Source organism: Nomascus leucogenys, chromosome 22a (genome assembly GCF_006542625.1).
Source record: "Nomascus leucogenys isolate Asia chromosome 22a, Asia_NLE_v1, whole genome shotgun sequence".
NCBI classification, from domain to species: domain Eukaryota; kingdom Metazoa; phylum Chordata; class Mammalia; order Primates; family Hylobatidae; genus Nomascus; species Nomascus leucogenys.
The window spans coordinates 119,229,210-119,246,809 of NC_044402.1; the positions used below are offsets into that span (position 1 = coordinate 119,229,210).

General features: G+C 37.6%; 1 protein-coding gene across 1 annotated transcript in view; it reads right to left on the bottom strand.

Annotated features, from left to right (window-relative positions):
- The window catches only part of USP37 (ubiquitin specific peptidase 37), a 119,044-nt gene that overhangs the window by 98,311 nt on the left and 3,133 nt on the right, over nucleotides 1-17,600 (bottom strand). The window contains exons 2-6 of the mRNA XM_030802492.1: nucleotides 15,012-15,152; nucleotides 13,151-13,214; nucleotides 10,506-10,729; nucleotides 5,032-5,203; nucleotides 1,302-1,402 (exon numbers count right to left, since the gene is read on the bottom strand). Of these exons, the coding sequence (XP_030658352.1) occupies nucleotides 1,302-1,402; nucleotides 5,032-5,203; nucleotides 10,506-10,661 (429 nt within the window). The 5' untranslated portion in view covers nucleotides 10,662-10,729; nucleotides 13,151-13,214; nucleotides 15,012-15,152. The remainder of the gene's footprint in view (nucleotides 1-1,301; nucleotides 1,403-5,031; nucleotides 5,204-10,505; nucleotides 10,730-13,150; nucleotides 13,215-15,011; nucleotides 15,153-17,600) is intronic.

Here is a 17,600-nt window from a genome sequence, read left to right on the forward strand (position 1 = left end):
GAGACAGGGTTTCACATGTTGCCCGGGCTGGTCTCAAACTCCTGGGCTCATGGAATCTGCCCACCTCAGCCTCCCAAAGTGCTGAGATTACAGGAGTGAGCCACCACGCCTGGCCGCATAGTAAGAAATGTTCTACATCAAAACCTATTATAAATATGTATAAATGAACAAAAATAAAAGTTTGAAAAATCAGTAGTTATCCTTAATATGTACAATATTATCTATTATTTTCTATTCTACTTTTTAAATTTAATGTTAGTCATGACCCACAAAATTGAATTTATGACTCCACTAATGAGAATTATTACTTGTGAAAGCATAAATACTTGCTTCTGCTATATGTGTTAACACTTATGCATTTAAATAATATTTCAACAATTTAAATTCCTACCAAGGAATGTATGAATCTCAGAATAATTATGCTCACTGAGGGAAGCCAGACCCTGCCCTCCCAAAATTACACGCTCATTCCATTTATATTAAACTCCAGAAATTACAACCTAATCTATAGTGGGAGAAAACATATCAGTGGTTGCTTCTGGATAGGGATCAGAGGGAAGGATTACTAAGGAGAATAAGAAATCTCAAGAGTTATGTTTATGTTCACTATGTTGATTATGATGATGATTTTAAGGACATATGTAATCAAAATATATCAAATTGTACTTTAAATATATACAACTTACTGCATGTCAATTATATCTCAATAAAAATATCCCCCCAAAAATCTAACCTATAAAAAGAACCTGACAAAAATGAAATCTTATTCATTGCTTAGTCCAATAAGTGGACTAAGTGATCACCTCTTTGCACAGCCAAAGAGAATTCATAAATTTACTTACAGAAAAGCTTCAAAGTTTCCCTTACTCTATGGTTTGGAATGATACCTAAATGAAATGATACATTTCAGGTATGCAGAAATACCCTTGATAGTCTATGACTATCTTTTTTTTTTTTTCTTTTTTTTTGAGATGGAGTTTTGCTCTGTTGCCCAGGCTGGAGTGCAATGCCATGAGCTCGGCTTACTACAACCTCCACCTCCTGGGTTCAAGCAATTCTCCTGCCTCGGCCTCCCGAGTAGCTAGGATGTGCCTAGCTAGGTATGTGCCACCACGCCCGGCTAATTTTTGTATTTTTAGTAGAGACAGGGTTTCACCATGTTGGCCAGGCTGGTCTCAAACTCCTGACCTGAGGTGATCCACCCGCCTCAGCCTCCCAAGTGCTGGGATTACAGGCGTGAGCCACTGTGCCTGGCCAACTATCATTTTTTTTAAATGCTAAAAAGATTCAAATGAACATACCTGATTGTCTGAGTAAGAAAGCTGCCTGCTGGTTTCCTTCTGTGAGGTCCTGCTACCCAGAATGGCTCCAAAACTACCAGACCCCTGAGAAGGTTTCATGGCTGGTGACCAAAAATATAAATTTTTTTAAAATCCCCAAATCACTCACTTTAACAAAAAGATTTATCATTATTATTTTTATATAATATTGAAGAAATGGAAGAAACAGCAGGCAAAAAAGAAAACAAATCAAAGTGCCTATCAACCAATTCTTTCTGACAGAATATACATCTTATATAGAAACTAAAATTTAGAGCTAGAATCTGAAGCAAAAAAATTAAATAACACACATACCTGAAAACATTTAATAGAAGGCTAAAATTTACAAAGCAAAAAAAAAAAGCTAGAATAAACATTTGGTAATTATATTAATAACACTATGGAAAAGTCATTGTGTATCGACAACATGAACACTGACACTGGATGTCAGAAACAGTGACAGGTGTATCTCCAATAACATATACTCCAAAACATTCTCTACAGGTAAGTTTATCCAGTAGAATAAATGGCTTCTATTCTGTAGAAATTAATAGTAGTTCAAGGAACATTCAAGGTATTATATAAATATGAATTTGCATGGACTTTTAAAAATATTTTATACTTTAATTTGGTTAGCCAATTTCCAACTGATGACCATTTGAAATGTTTTAATTTTTCAAAGTTGCAAACAATGCTTAACATCCTTTCACAAATCTTTTTGAAGGATAAACTCCTTATAATAAGAATTACTGAGAGAACATACAATTTTAAACTAAACCGACATTATTACAGTCCTCAAAAAAACAAAAAAAGAAAAAAAAAACCTCTATGCTCCTACCAAGTATACGAGAATATATCTTGCTTCCCTTCACACTGCTACCAATGTGGTAGTAGGAATCTGAGTTTGGTGAAGTCGAGAATTTTTTCATGTGTAAGGGCCATCTATTTTGCTTCCTGAATTCTCTATTTGCAGTTTTTGTCAATTTCTCTACTGGGTTTTTTTTTTAATTGATTTGCAAAATAGGTCTTTGTATATTAGTAATATTAACTTTGTCACTCTGGCTACTATTTTCTTCCTTTGTCTTTTGTTCCTTGCCAGAGAGACTGTCTAATTTTTTAACACAAGTTTTCACTCTTTCTTTTATTAATTCTAGTTTTTATGTAACACCCAGAAAAGTCTTTTCCATCCAGAGATTATGTTAAAAGTACTTTTTACAATACTTTTATCTTTTTTTTTTACATTCAAATCTTTGGTCACTGGAGATAAGGATCCAAGTGTATTATCTTCCTAAATGGTTAGCTGTCTTGTTTATAGTTAACAGTTTATCAAATATTAGTCTTTTGTCCACTGATTTGAAATGCCATGCTTATATTATATACTTTATACCGTTCAAAGTATTTTTATTCATTATTTTGCTCTAGTCTCTGCAAAGTATATAATAATCACCTTTGGGCAGCTAAAGCAACTAAACCTGAGATTAAAATGACTTGCCCAAGATCACAGAATGAATTAAGAGTTAAGCCCACAGCTAGCTATTCTAATAACGCCAATGACTTACTGAGCGCCTAGCACAGGGAAGTCATACTTTTACATTTATGAGCTCTCATTCTTTAAGAAGCCCTGAAATCAAGATGATACCTTCATGTTAGAGATTAGGAAATTAAAACTCAGTCATTAAGTGACTTACCTAAAATCACACAGAAATAACAGGCAGAGCTAGAATTTCAACCTACATCTATTTATGGCCAAAGCCTATATTTTTTCATTATGCTATGTTGCTCAATATTGGTCCCCAGAAAGTATATTGTGCTTTCCACTCCAACGTATTTGAAGACATGCTTTTCTTACACGTATCAATTGTTAAAACAGTGATTCCATTAATATGGGTAAGATGAAATAAAACTAAAACAGAGATATAAACTAGCCTCTGACATATTCTAAGAATTTTAAATAGTATTCAATTTCTTGATTCTTTTTTTTTTTTTTTTTTTGAGATGGAGTCTCGCTCTGTAGCCCAGGCTGGAGTACAGTGGCGCAATCTCAGCTCATTGTAACCTCTACCTCCCAGGTTCACACCATTCTTCTGTCTCAGCCTCCCAAGTAGCTGGGACTACAGGCGCTCGCCACCATGCCCGGCTAATTTTTTGTATTTTTAGTAGAGATGAGATTTCACCGTGTTAGCCAGGATGGTCTCGATCTCTTGACCTCGTGATCCGACCACCTCGGCCTCCCAAAGTGCTGCGATTACAGGTGTGAGCAACCGCACCTGGCCTCAATTTCTTGATTCTAAAATTCATAGTTTAGTAAATTGATATAGCTCCAATTTGGTGGCATGAACATATAATGAGTAGGTACTAAATGGCAAACAACCATAAAAAGCTTTTATTTTACAAGAATACAGTGTCGAATGGAGATACTAATTAAAGGTAGCACTGCTACACCTTCATTTTCTGATGTTTTTAATGTGTCATATTTAAGTTGAAAAAATTCAAGTAAGTTTGTCAACTATAAAATATAAGTAATAGTAAAATGTTGAAGATGACAGAGCTAAAGACTAATGTGATAGTAGAGAACTCAAAAATTTTAAGCAAGAGATTTTTTCCTAAAAAGATGGCTGTAGGGCCAGGCAGTGGCTCACGCCTGTAAACCCAGCACTTTGGGAGGCCAAGGAAGATCAATCACTTGGGCCCAAGAGTTCGATAACAGCCTGGGCAACACAGTGGAATCTTGCCACTGTACTTCAACCTGGGCGACAGAGTGAGACACTGTCTCAAAAAAAAGAAAAAGAAAAAGAGAGAAGAAAAGAAAAGAAAAGAAAAAGTGCCTGTAAATGCATTAAAAGAAAAAAAACCACTATTTTAAATGAAAGGGGTTAGAGGGGGCAGAGGAACCTGATCATACCATGTGATTTTTTTACAGGACTCATTTTCCACAGCAAGAGTAAAACTTCAGAATAATTCTCATATAGATAGGTAAGTGTCTAAGATTTATGCAACAAGGTAACTTTTCCCAACTGTAATTTAAATCCTCCTCCCTGGTGGAGGTTGCAGTGAGCTGAGATCATGCCACTGCACTCTTGCCTAGGTGTCAGAGCAAGACTCCATCTCAAAACAAAAAAAATTCCTGCTCCTTTTTCTAATCATATTCTTTTGTGGAATCTACATATAAGATCAAGTCATCTGCAAACACAAATAATTTTACTTCTTCCTATCCAATTTGGATGCCTGTTATTTCCTTTTCTTGCCTAACGGCTCTGGCTAAGACTTCTAGTACTATGTTAAATAGAAGTGGCAAGAGCAGGTATTCCTGCCTTGCTAATGATCTTAGAGGAAACATTTCCAGTTTTTCACCCCTAAATACAATGTTAGCTGTAAGTTTTTGCATATGACCTTTATTACGCTGAGTCGTTTCCTTCTACTCCTAGTTTGTTGAGTGTTTTTATCATGAAAGAGTGTTGGATTTGGTCAATGTTTTCATCTGCAACAATTCAGATGATCATGTGGTTTTCGTCCTTCATTTTTTCAAGAATGATGTATTACATAGATTGATTTTCATACGGTGAACTATCTTTGAATTTCAGGAATAAATCCTATTTGCTCATGGTGTATAATCCTTTTAATGTGCTGATGAATTCAGTTGAATACTGGTCTGTAGTCTAGTCATATTCTTGTAAAACTACTAACGTTAGACCCTGGGGTGATTAGTACTCACCTGCAGGAAGTCTGTTTTGATGGACTGCATCTAGAAACAACCTCATTTCCTCTGCATCCTTACTTGGTACTTTGTCAATAGACAAGAAGCTGTTATCTTGTAGAGTTAACATTAGGCGGCTTTGTTTCGCTCCACTGGGTCGAAGCACCACATTTTTAATGTTATGACTTAGCTAATCAAGACAAAAGGAAAATTATCACAAAAAATGTATGACAACTAAGTATAACAATCTGTATAATGAACACTAAACTTTATACTTTCCAAGTTACATTTATCACTCTTCCCCACAGTAATTCAATTTTTTTTCAACCAAAAGAAGTTCCCATTTCTTGATACATTTAAATTAAAGATTTACCTTTTAGAGATGCAAACACATGCAATAAGCCCTTAATTATACAGAGATCTTGGACCAAGGGTTATAGAGAAGGAAAAATAAAGAATTGTTTTTAAAAAGCCCTTAATGAATGTTGTCAATAGGTTCTTGGTACTAAATGGTAAACAACCATGAAAACTTTTTATTTTATAAGAATACTGTGTCAAATGGAGATATTAATTAAAGGCAGCACTGCTACCCCTTCATTTTCTGATGTTTTTAATGTGTTAAACATTAAGCAAAAGGACATATAGCAGGTCCTCAAATAACATCATTTCCTTCATTATAATGTTGATGAGGAAAAAAACTAATTTCATTTGTTAGTCACAGTTTTCAAGAACCAACTAACAATATAAAGTGTGGACTTACTCTTCTATTATTTTTATGGAACAATCCTAGAACTCTTGATCTTATGGCAGGGAATCCCTTATTTTCAGATATAGTTACAGAGGATAAAAACTGCTGAGTTAACACATTTCAGAACCTTGGATGGTTACACTATCACCAGTTTAGAAAACCAAATGGAAGTAGCAAGCCAGGTGCCACGGCTCATGCCTGTAATCCCAGCACTTTGGGAGGCCGAGGCAGGCAGATCACCTGACGTCAGGAGTTCAAGACCAGCCTGGCCAACATGGTGAAATCCCATCTCTACTAAAAAGACAAAAAGTAGCCAGGCGTAGTGGAGTGCACCTGTAGTCCCAACTACTCGGGAGGCTGAGGCAGGAAAATAGCTTGAACCCAGGAAGTGGAGGCTGCAGTGAGTTGAGAGCGTGTCCCTACACTCCAGCCCGGATGACAGAGCAAAACTTTGTCTCAAAAAAATTGGAGTAGAATCTTTGTCTTTTGTTAAACAAAAGTTTGTAAGACATTTGGCAAATTATTTAGGTAGTTTCATTGTAAAAGATATTATTCCAAGCAATTAAATAATCCTCAAAAGAATTCCAAACTTTCAAAAACCATCAAAAATAAACCTTTACCAATATAGCACACCTTTTTTTTTTCTTTTTTAACTAAGAAAACTCACTTTAGTTTCATTCAAAGATCATATGTACCTGGAAACTCTTAACTTACTTCTCTCTCCACAGAACTGGTTCAATAATTCATCTTAGACTCTACCAGACTTTGGAAATGTGCTATGAAGCGATAACTTTTATTTTCTCATAAATGGAATTTTTCCAAGGCTAAATTAGTAAATCTTACAGTTTCTTCATTATCTAAATAATTCCCACCAGTCAGGCAGACTTATTCTCTAATGTTCTCAGCAGGCATATATAAAGGTTTCTAAACTGCCTTTTACTGAAGACATGCCCTCTGAAAAGCATAAACAAAGAACTAATAACATATTTCAGAATTTTTTTAAAACTAGAGAAAATTGACTTTTGTTAATTATTAGATAAGAATGAAAAACAATTTTGCCAAACAATTTATATTCAAATTTTAAATTATAGATGTATTTTTAGCGTCAAACTAGGTCTTAAAATTATGTCCTTGAGTGGAAATTCTCTAGGAAAACACAATAATTCGTTTTAGATGCTTTGAACTCCAAAATATTTGAATAAGCAGTTTAGCATGCAAAAGGAAAATAGATAACATTAAACGCATTATTTCAGTCAATTTACCACTTTTTAAAAGTTAAATATACAAAGCAAAGTTTGTTCATTAACAAACAAGATGAGAATCTTCTTGAACTTCGACACTTCAACAACTGAAAAGCCCATCCAGCCTCACAATTTCATTAACTATTCATATGGTAACGACACACAACTCTTCCTCTATCTTAAGCCCAGACCTCTCTGTTGGAGCTCCAGTCCTGTTTATCTTCTGAATGCTTGACACCTCAGATAACTAATCTCTCCCAATCCTCACACCCCAATTCTTCCCCTCTGCTCCGTATCACAGAAGACATAAAAGTGACTGCCATCCACTCAAAAACTTGAGACTCTCCCCAGATAATTTTCTCACACCTCCCAAATCTTTACATCTTCTTGAAATCTCTTCACATCTATCCTTCCCTCTTCTTGCTTATTCCACTCCCTTTTCCTTACTTTCATTCCTCATCTAAACTCCCATAATAACCTCCTATATGTCCTTCTATTCTCCCACTGTCACCTGAAGTAAAGTCATCTGCCTAGCCCCAAAGAAATGTGAATTTGAGATTCTTGGCTCCTTAGAACTTCTGCTTCCCTTATGACAAACAAGAAACATCAATATCTGGTTCCTACCTAGCTCTTCAGCCTTATTTCTGTCACTCACTCCTCAGTGTCCATGTATTTTAAAAATAACTTTCTAGTTCCCTGAGTGCTGATTCACATTTCATGTATTTGTCCACATACAGAAATCACTTCCAGTTTGGCCAGAAAATTCAGGGTTAAAGAAAAAAAAAGACATCACTTCCACCTTTACTATGTTTGGCAAACTTCTATTTATTCTTTGAATCCTCAGAATGCAAATGGCTTGCTTTCTTGTGTTACCTCAGGATCTTTGTAATGTTTTTACAGCTAAAAATGTATTTGGTTACTCTTTTTTTTTTTTTTTTTTTTTGAGATGGAGTTTTGCTCTTGTTGCCCAGGCTAGAGTGCAATGGTGCGATTTCAGCTCACTGCAACTTCCACCTCCTGGATTCAAGCTATTCTGCGGCTTCAGCCTCCCGAGTAGCTGGGAATACAGGTGCCCACTACCGTGCCTGCTAATTTTTGTATTTTTAATAGAGATGGGTTTTCACCATGTTGGCCAGGCTGTTCTCGAACTCCTGACCTCAGGTGATCTGCCCACCTCGGCCTCCCAAAGTACTGGGATTACAGATGTGAGCCATCATGCCTGGCCTATTTGGTTACTCTTAAGTTTGAAGGAAATGATGTCTCATTCAGCTCTGTATACTTACCACCCTCTGTCCCCGAACCACCCTGTTTCTTTTTCAGACAGGATCCTGCTTTGTCACCCAGGCTGGAGTGTGGTGGCACGATCACAGGCTCAAGCCATCTTCCCACCTCAACCTTATAAATAGCTGGGACTACAGGTACACACCAACATGCTCGGCTATTTGTTTCTGATTTTTTTTTGTAGAGACAGGGTCTCGCCATGTTGCCCAGGCTGGTCTTGGACTCCTGGACTCAAGCAATCCTCCTGCCTCAGCCTCCCAAAGTGCTGGGATTACAGGTATGAGCCACCGCACCCAGCCATCCCTTAGCACAATATCCACAGCAGTAACCTGTACGTGGTTAACAAATGAATGCTGAATGTAAACTGATCTAGAACTGAGATAAAGGCTGAAGTCACAGGTAAAACCGTCATGCTCCTAAAGATCTGTGTTTGGTTAAACATTTGAGTATTTACTCACTGCCAAATTGGGCTGAGGATTGAAAAAAAAATGAGCCTGTATTTGCAAAAAACCCTTTCTTTTAATGAGGCGAGCAATTAGCAGATACATGCATGTGACAAACTACTATTTTTCCATCACTACCTCCATCTTATTTAAGACTATTTTTGATACACGAAATCATAGGCAATCTATTTTTACAATTCAAAAGCGGAGACAAATAGCAATTTTATCTAAGATCAGGTTCTCAAGCATAAAGTTATATATTGTTTTTCAATAGAATATTTTAGAACGGATATTACACTTTTGTATAATCTAATTTAAAAATATAAGATCTTGGCCGGGTGCAGTGGCTCACGGCTGTAATCCCAGCACTTTGGGAGGCTGAGGCAGGCGGATCACGAGGTCAAGAGATCGAGACCATCCTGGCTAACATAGTGAAACCCCAGCTCTACTAAAAATACAAAAAATTAGCTGGGCATGGTGGCAGGCGCCCGTAGTCCCAGCTACTCGAGAGGCTGAGGCAGGAGGATGGTGTGAACCCAGGAGGTGGAGTTTGCAGTGAGCCGAGATCACGCCACTGCACTCCAGCCTGGGCAACAGAGCGACACTCCGTCTCAAAATTAAAAATATATATATATATATATATACACACACACACACATATGTATACACACATACACATATTTGTATACACACATACATATATACATATACAATACACATATACACACATATATACATATATACATGTATATACATAAATATATACACACGTATATATGCATAGATATACACACACATATACACATATATACACACAAATATATACATATATGATCTTAAAGTGCAGAAAAATGTAAAACATTATGTTCTTAAATTCAACTCATATCAAGATGAGTAACTTGGTTGCATAAGAGAAGCAATAAAGAAGTGAAAACAGGCTGGGCGCAGTGGCTCACACCTGTAATGCCAGCACTTTGGGAGGCCAAGGCGGGCAGATCACGAGGTCAGGAGTTCAAGACCAGCCTGACCAACATGGTGAAACCCTGTCTCTACTAAAAATACAACAAAAAATTAGCCAGGAGTGGTGGCGCACACCTGTAATCCCAGCTACTCAGGAGGCTGAGGCAGGAGAATCGCTTGAACCCAGGAGGCAGAGGTTGCAGTGAGCCGAGATCATGCCACTGCATTCCAGCCTGGGTGACAGAGGAAGACTCTGTCTCAAAAAAAAAAAAAAGAAGGTGAAAAGAAAACATTTTTGCAGTGAAAATGAAGTTTCTTCAAAACTTTACAGTTAGAAGAAAATAGCTGTAAAGATAACCTTGAATAATCATCCCTGAATGATTCATACCATGACATTTGGCAGGATTATTCAGGAAGTAGACACTGGCTTTTAGAAGACACTAATAAATTCTGTTAAAAACTAACACTAAATAGTGATGAATCCATCATCATGTATGTTAAGGGGGAAAAAAGGATGAACTAAAATTATCTTAACGCGGTTTTAAAAATAGCTTAGATATACAGTATCCAAACTCTTGTCAGCTTCCTCCCACAAGTTTTCTTTTCAATAATGGTGACTACTTCCTGCTTTTATTATATACCAACAACAGTACTGCTGAATAATTTATAAAACATGTATATAAAAATATTAATGTCCTAGAAATAAGCAAGAAATATTAATCTAGGAGGAGGGCTACTGTGATGTTTACTATGGCACAGAATAGCTATTTACTAAATGATCTGCTTCAAGAGCTATTCCAAATCAATATTTGGTATTACCTGAAATATCCTTGGAATTCCTCCAGTATTGTAGTGAACTACTAGGCTGACTTTATTCTCTTTTTCCACAATTTCAAAGGATCCTTCTTTCCACTTTGTAATCCCAGTCTGCATACTTCGAATTCTGATAGGACCATGTATCTTCAGAGGAGACATATTTTCTTTAAAAATAAATTGCTTCCAGCTAAATTAAAAAGCAAAAATATACCTTCACCTGGCAGGTTCTAAGGAAGAAAAATAAGATAAGTTATAACTTACTAGTAATTAAGATAATTTTTTGTTTGTTTGTTTGTTTGGAGACGGAGTTTTGCTCTTGTTGCCCAGGCTGGAGTGCAATGGCGTGATCTCGGCTCACCGCAACCTCCGCCTCCCAGGTTCAAGCAATTCTCCTACCTCAGCCTCCCGAGTAGCTGGGATTACAGGCATGCACCACCACACCCGGCTAATTTTGTATTTTTAGTAGAGACAGGGTTTCTCCATGTTAAGGCTGGTCTCGAACTCCTGACCTCAGGTGATCCGCCCACCTCGGCCTCCCAAAGTGCTGGGATTACAGGCGTGAGCCACCGCGCCTGGCAATTAAAATAATTTCTAACCACCATGCATTTCTTCTGCGCCTTCATTTTCCCTTCTTTGCCATGTGTCCAGTACTGTGTTTATTAGTGCCTAAATTCTACATTTTGTATCATTCACAACCATACTGCTACCACTAAAGACATGTCAACAGGAATAAGACACCATTCTCAAAGTGATTGCCTTCACCATTAAAGTGCTGATTATTCTCTTCCTTCACGAAAGCTAATGGGTCTGGATTTCCAAATATAAGTTTAAAAAAAAAAAAAAAAGTGTGTCCAGGCCAGGCATGGTGGCTCAGCCTATAATCCCAAAACTTTGAGAAGTTGAGGTGGGAGGAATGCTTAAGCCTGAGAATTTGAGACCAGCCTGGGCAACATAGGGAGGCTCTATCTCTACAAAAAAAAACTGAAAAAACATTAGCCAGTCATGGTGATACACGCCTATAGTCTCAGCTTCTAGAGGGGCTGAAGTGGGAGGATCACTTCAGCATAGGAGGTCAAGGCTGCAGTGAGCCATGATTACCCACTGCACTCCCGCCTGGGCAACAGAGTGAAGACACTCTCAAAACAAAACAAAACAATACAATATGCCTCTGACTCCATTTCTTAGAATGGAGTTCCTCCAAAACATCAAAGTATATCACCAAATGCTTCCTTCTAACAGTGAGCAATCTAAGCATATCCATATGTACAGAAGACATTAAATGAGTAAAAAATTTTAAAAATAACCAAGTTATTTGATCTCCAGAGTTACAGTATTTGAGAAAATCATTTAATCTCTAGAGAAAACAAACAAAAAACCTCTCTTCCAAAGAACCACCTACCATTTATATTTAACACTACCATTCCTAGAAAGAATCTTTACCAATTTTATCTTTAACAAATACTCAGGTTTCCTGAATGAACTTGTAATACTTAAAAATGGCTGGGTGCTTGTCAGGCAATATTTGAAAACTAAAAAGAAAAAATGGCCGGACACAGTGGCTCATGCCTGTAATCCCAGCACTTTGGAAGGATGAGGTAGGCAGATTGCTTGAGCAACACGGCAAAAACCTCATCTATGCAAAAAATACCAAAAAATTAGCCTGGCATGGTCATGTGCTCCTGTAGCCCCAACTACTCCAGAGGCTGAGATGGGAGGATCACCTGAGCCAGGCAGGTCGAGGCTGCAGTGAGCCATGATTGCACCACTCAATTCCAGCCTAGGTGACACTCTGAGTGAGACCTTGTCTCAAAACAAACAAACAAAAAAACACAAAAAACTTAAACTTACAGCAATAATCAGATGTGTAAAACTCTTCAAATTAGCTTTTGCTAAAGTTGGCAAGTAAATAAAATTACAGTTATAGCAGAGAATGTTATCAAATAGTGTTATATACATAAATATGCAATCATTTAAAATTGCTAAATCAAATTTTATAATATTCCAAACCTTTAAAAACACTACTTCTAAAGTGGATTCTTGCTTATAATTTAATAAATTAAACACAATTAAACATTACCTTTGCCTAAACAGCTCAACTAGAAAAGCTATAAAGGCTAGTATATAAAGGAAAATGATGCTAGGTCTAGAAATCAGCAGCCAGCCAGCCCTATCACTTACTAATCTGTAACTTACCTTTTTTAACCATAAGTTTTCTCAACCACAAAATAGGAATAGCAAATGTTGTAGTGTTGTAGAATGAAATAACACATACTAGGCACTCAGCAGACAGCAGTAATTAATATTAATGTAATTAATGTAATTAATGTCTGTTTTCTGAATTTATTCCATGTCTATAATACCTCTTTCTTCAAAGACCTCAATAAATACAATGTTAACAGGAGTCACTAACTCAACTATCTATAGGGGCTAGCAGGTGACAGAAATGACTTAAGCAGGCAAAATTTGAACAATTGCTACCCAATCTAGCCAATTATTACCATGTAGAAATAGTGAACCTAGCATTACCAGACCATCTAACTTTTCAAGAAAATAAAGACATCCAAACATTTACGTAAAACTGTCCATTTTTAATTGTTGGCAATGAATTCAAATTTATTTTTAACAGCTACAAATCAAACAAAACTCACCTACAGGCAGGATACAGTTTGGGGGCCCCTAGTTGGAGGTCTCTGGTTACTGTACAGCAAATAACTGAAGATAAAAGAAGATATATGAAAACACTTTCGAGAGTTTAAAGGTGTTAAGTATCATAAGTACTCTATTATTATTCACTCATCTCATTAAAAATTTTTAAGTGCTTACTATGGGCAGATTTAGATATTAGTATAATGTGCTGGGTAATACGAATTCATCAAAGTAACAGAGTCCATTAATGTTTATAGAACTGTCTGTTAACATGACATTTGGCTCAAACTAGTAATCCTACAGAGCTACAGAAACTTGGGCCAGCAATGTATATCTGTAATACTTTTTTCTGCAATTATAATTTGTGACTTCATTGTTGGATACATCCTTAAGACTTTTTTCCACTCTGCCACTCAGTGCTGCAAAGAATACATCACTCTCCTACTCCAGTTTCCCATGCCAGAAACAGGAGACTTGTCTTTGGCTTCCTTCTTGATAATTATTGGTATTGGATTAGAGATGGAAAGTCAGGAGAGTCCCATCAATTCTGCCTCCAGAGATCGGGAGCTGTGGCTCACGCCTGAAATGCCAGCACTTTGCGAGGCGGAGGTGGGCAGATCACCTGAGGTCAGGAGTTTGAGACCAGCCTGGCCAACATGGTGAAACCCTGTCTACCAAAAATACAAAAATTAGCCAGGAGTGGTGGCACATGCCTGTAATTCCAGCTACTTGGGAGGCTGAGGCAAGAGAATCGCTGGAGTCCGGGAGGCAGAGGCTGCAGTGAGCCGAGATCATACTACTGCACTCCAGCCTGGGTGACAGAGCAAGACTCTGTCTCAGAAAAAAAAAAAAAAATTCTACCTCCATACACCTTTCAGACAGCCTTATAATGAGCTGCAGATCAAATCATATTCCTCTCTTGCTTAATATCATTCAACAGCTCTCCACTTGTTCTCGCAATAAAATCTAAACTCACTACGTGACGCAGAGGCCCTTCATGACTCAGGCCCTGCTTACCTGTCTATTCCCAATAAAACCCCCAAATCCAGCCTTCTGAATTACTTATAATTTCCTCAAAAATCTCTATGTTCTCATGCCACTATACCTTTGAATACACAGAGGTCATGTCTAGAGGATTTTTATGTGTTCTCCCCATCCCCAACCCTCCTTAATTTCTTCTCCTGGCTCTAAAATCAAGACTCAATTTAGACATTACCACCCTCTTTAAAAAGCTTTATATAAAAGATGTAGGACACAAAATTGGCAGAACCAATATAATAAACTTTTTCATAATGCCTCAATTTAGTTCATTACCTGCTTTTGCACTAAATGAATTGACAGCTACATTTGCTCATTCATTATATTATCAGGGCTTGCTCTACTTGGTTAAGAGTAAAAAACTAAGTTTCTTTTCAGCATGAAGCATGATCCAGTAACAGTTAAACTTTCTATGAACCTAAGACAAAGACAAGGTTTCCTTAAACTTGGCAATGGTAATTGTCTTATTAAAGCAAAAAATTAAGAAGACAAAAGATAATTAAAATGAATTATTCTTTAAATATGTCCAGAGATTCTTTCTCTAAATTTCTTCACAACTATTAAAATTACTGTTCAACTTTGAGCATTACCATGAATGCTCAAAGCAATAATATTAGCAAAAATGTTTCTATGCCCTGTACATTTATTTACGTGCTCACATTTTAGGTATTGCTTTGAAAACATCCTTAATCAGAGAGCATTCTGTGGTAAAGAAAGTATGGCCAAAACACAAAAACTATTACTACAAAACAAACACAAAACTGTCAATTCCCACCAGATTGCATGCTCTTTGAAACATACATCCAAAACAAAAACATTACTTACTTTTCAGTGACTTTTACCGAAAAACCCTATGTAATAGCAATTCACCTTTATTCTGATCCTTGTGCCAAAGGCAAAGCACTCTTCTTGGGACACTACTCATATTCTGCAGCTATGCCAGTTCTCCAGAAGCCATCAACTCAGCTAAAGAAAATAAAAATGTGCTTTTTTAAAAGAATCCAATATACAAAATTAATACTTAAAGGAAAGTGGGCTGGGCACGGTGACTCATGCGTGTAATCCCAGCACTTTGAGAGGTCGAGGCGGGCAGATCACTTGAGGTCAGGAGTTCAAGACCAGCCTGACCAACATGGAGAAACCCCGTCTCTACTAAAAATACAAAATTAGCTGGGCATAGTGGTGCAGGTCTGTAATCCCAGCTACTCGGGAGGCTGAGGCAGGAGAATCGCTTGAACCCAGGAGGTGGAGGTTGCAGTGAGCAGAGATCACGCCATTGTACCCCAGCCTGGGCAACAAGAGCAAAACTCCATCTCAAAAAAAAAAAAAAAAAGGAAAGTGATCATTTATACAACAAAGATTAACTTCTTGGTTATTTAAAAACTACAGATTACCTTAAAGAAAATATTTAAAATATGATGCACAACACACAGACACACACATAAAAGATCAACAGAACTTTAGGAACTTATCTGCTGTGCATAATGAGGGACTATAGGATGAGCCTGCACCTTGTTCAAATTGTATCTTGTCTTATTCATTCTTGCTACATTTTGAAACTAAGAAGTCAGTGACAAAGAATATGTCCTTTGTTCACTTTATAAACATTGTTACATAATAATGTCTTAAGTCTTAAAACTTCCATAACAAGTTGATACTATTTCAAAAGGTGGGTAAACTTGGTGCTTTCATTTTTCTTTCAAAGCTAACATTGTTTCTCAAATTAGGCCTCACTAGGCCTGAAATTTCTCTGAAGTTCTACCTGCACAACTCTCACTGCCTATCTGAATGTTACAACATCAACTTTAAACTCCTTTGTTCATTTAGTAAACAATCATTTATTAAGCTACTCCACTTTCAAGGCACTCTGGTAGGCATATAGATGTGAAGATGATGCAGTCCATGCCCTCATTAAGAAGCTCCTAGAGGCCAGGCACGGTGGCTCACACCTGTAATCCCAGCACTTTGGGAGGCAGAGACAGGCAGATCACCTGAGGTCAGGAGTTTGAGACCAGCCTGGCCAATGTGGTCTCGAACACATTGAGACCACAATGTGTTCTCACTAAAAATACAAAATTTAGCTGGGTGTGGTGGCACGCACCAGTAGTTCCAGCTACTCGGAAGGCTGAGGCAGGAGAGTCATTTGAACCTGGGAGGCGAAGGTTGCAGTGAGCAGAGATCACACCACTACACTCCAGCCTGGGTGAGACCGCTACACTCCAGCCTGGGTGAGGGAGCAAGACTCCATCTCAAAAGAAAAAAAAAGAAGCTCCCAGACTTCCCTACTTTTGTCCTTCTACCATCATTCAGGCAAGAAATCTTAGCATCGGCTTTATCCTCACTCTCATCTACTCAAATCCCAGATTTTCAATAGCCACTACTCTCAGAAACTCATCACTATGCCATCATCCCACCTAGTATTTATTATGCAACCCAACATTTATTATGCAACATTTACTAAGCAGTGCTAAATGCCATACATGCATTATCTCATTTAATTTTTATAATAATCCTAAGTGACAGGGATATTATCTCTATTTCACAGATGAGGAAACTGAGGTTTAGAGACATTACATAATTTATAAATACAGTCAGTGAGAAACAAAGCTATGTCTAATGCCAGAACCCACATTTTTAACTACAACCACAGTTCATCCTCATCAATGAATTATGGCAACCCCTTCCCTTTCCAGTCTCAGCTCTTCGGGTTTCACCTCCAACAAATGCTTTACATTGTAACATCCTTTCTAAAGAACTACTCTTTTTACCACTTTTCAACTAAACTATGCACTAGATACCTTCTTAACTTTCTCCCTATGGTGGGAGTGGGGGGTAGAGGTGGGGCACGGGACAGGGAGGTAACACACAGAACTTGTGTATTCTAACTGTATACTCCAACAAAATAACAAACACTTGGTAACTGCTAAATGGTTGCCATTGATGCTAGGACCTTCCCAAACTAAACAGCTCATCACTACCTAGAAAATAAAATAAATCCAAATGCTTGTGTTTGATATTCATACACCTCCATTTTAAATTCCCTATTTTTCAACACAAATCCTGTTCTACACATACAAAAATTATTATATTTTAACATTTTCTTTCTTTTTGAGACAGAACCTCATTCTGTCACCCAGACTGGAACACAGTGGTGCCATCTTGGCTCACTGCAACCTCCACCTCCTAGGCTGAAGCAATTCTCCCACCTCAGCCTCCCAAGTAGCTGGGACTACAGGCACATGCCACCAAACCCGGCTAATTATTGTATTTTTTTATAGACATGGGGTTTTGCCATGTTGCCCAGGCTGGCATCGAACTCCGGGGCTCAAGCAGTCCGCCCACCTTGGCCTCCCGCAGTGCTGGGATTACTGGCATGAGCCAATGCGGCTGGCCATATTTTAATATTTTCTTTGT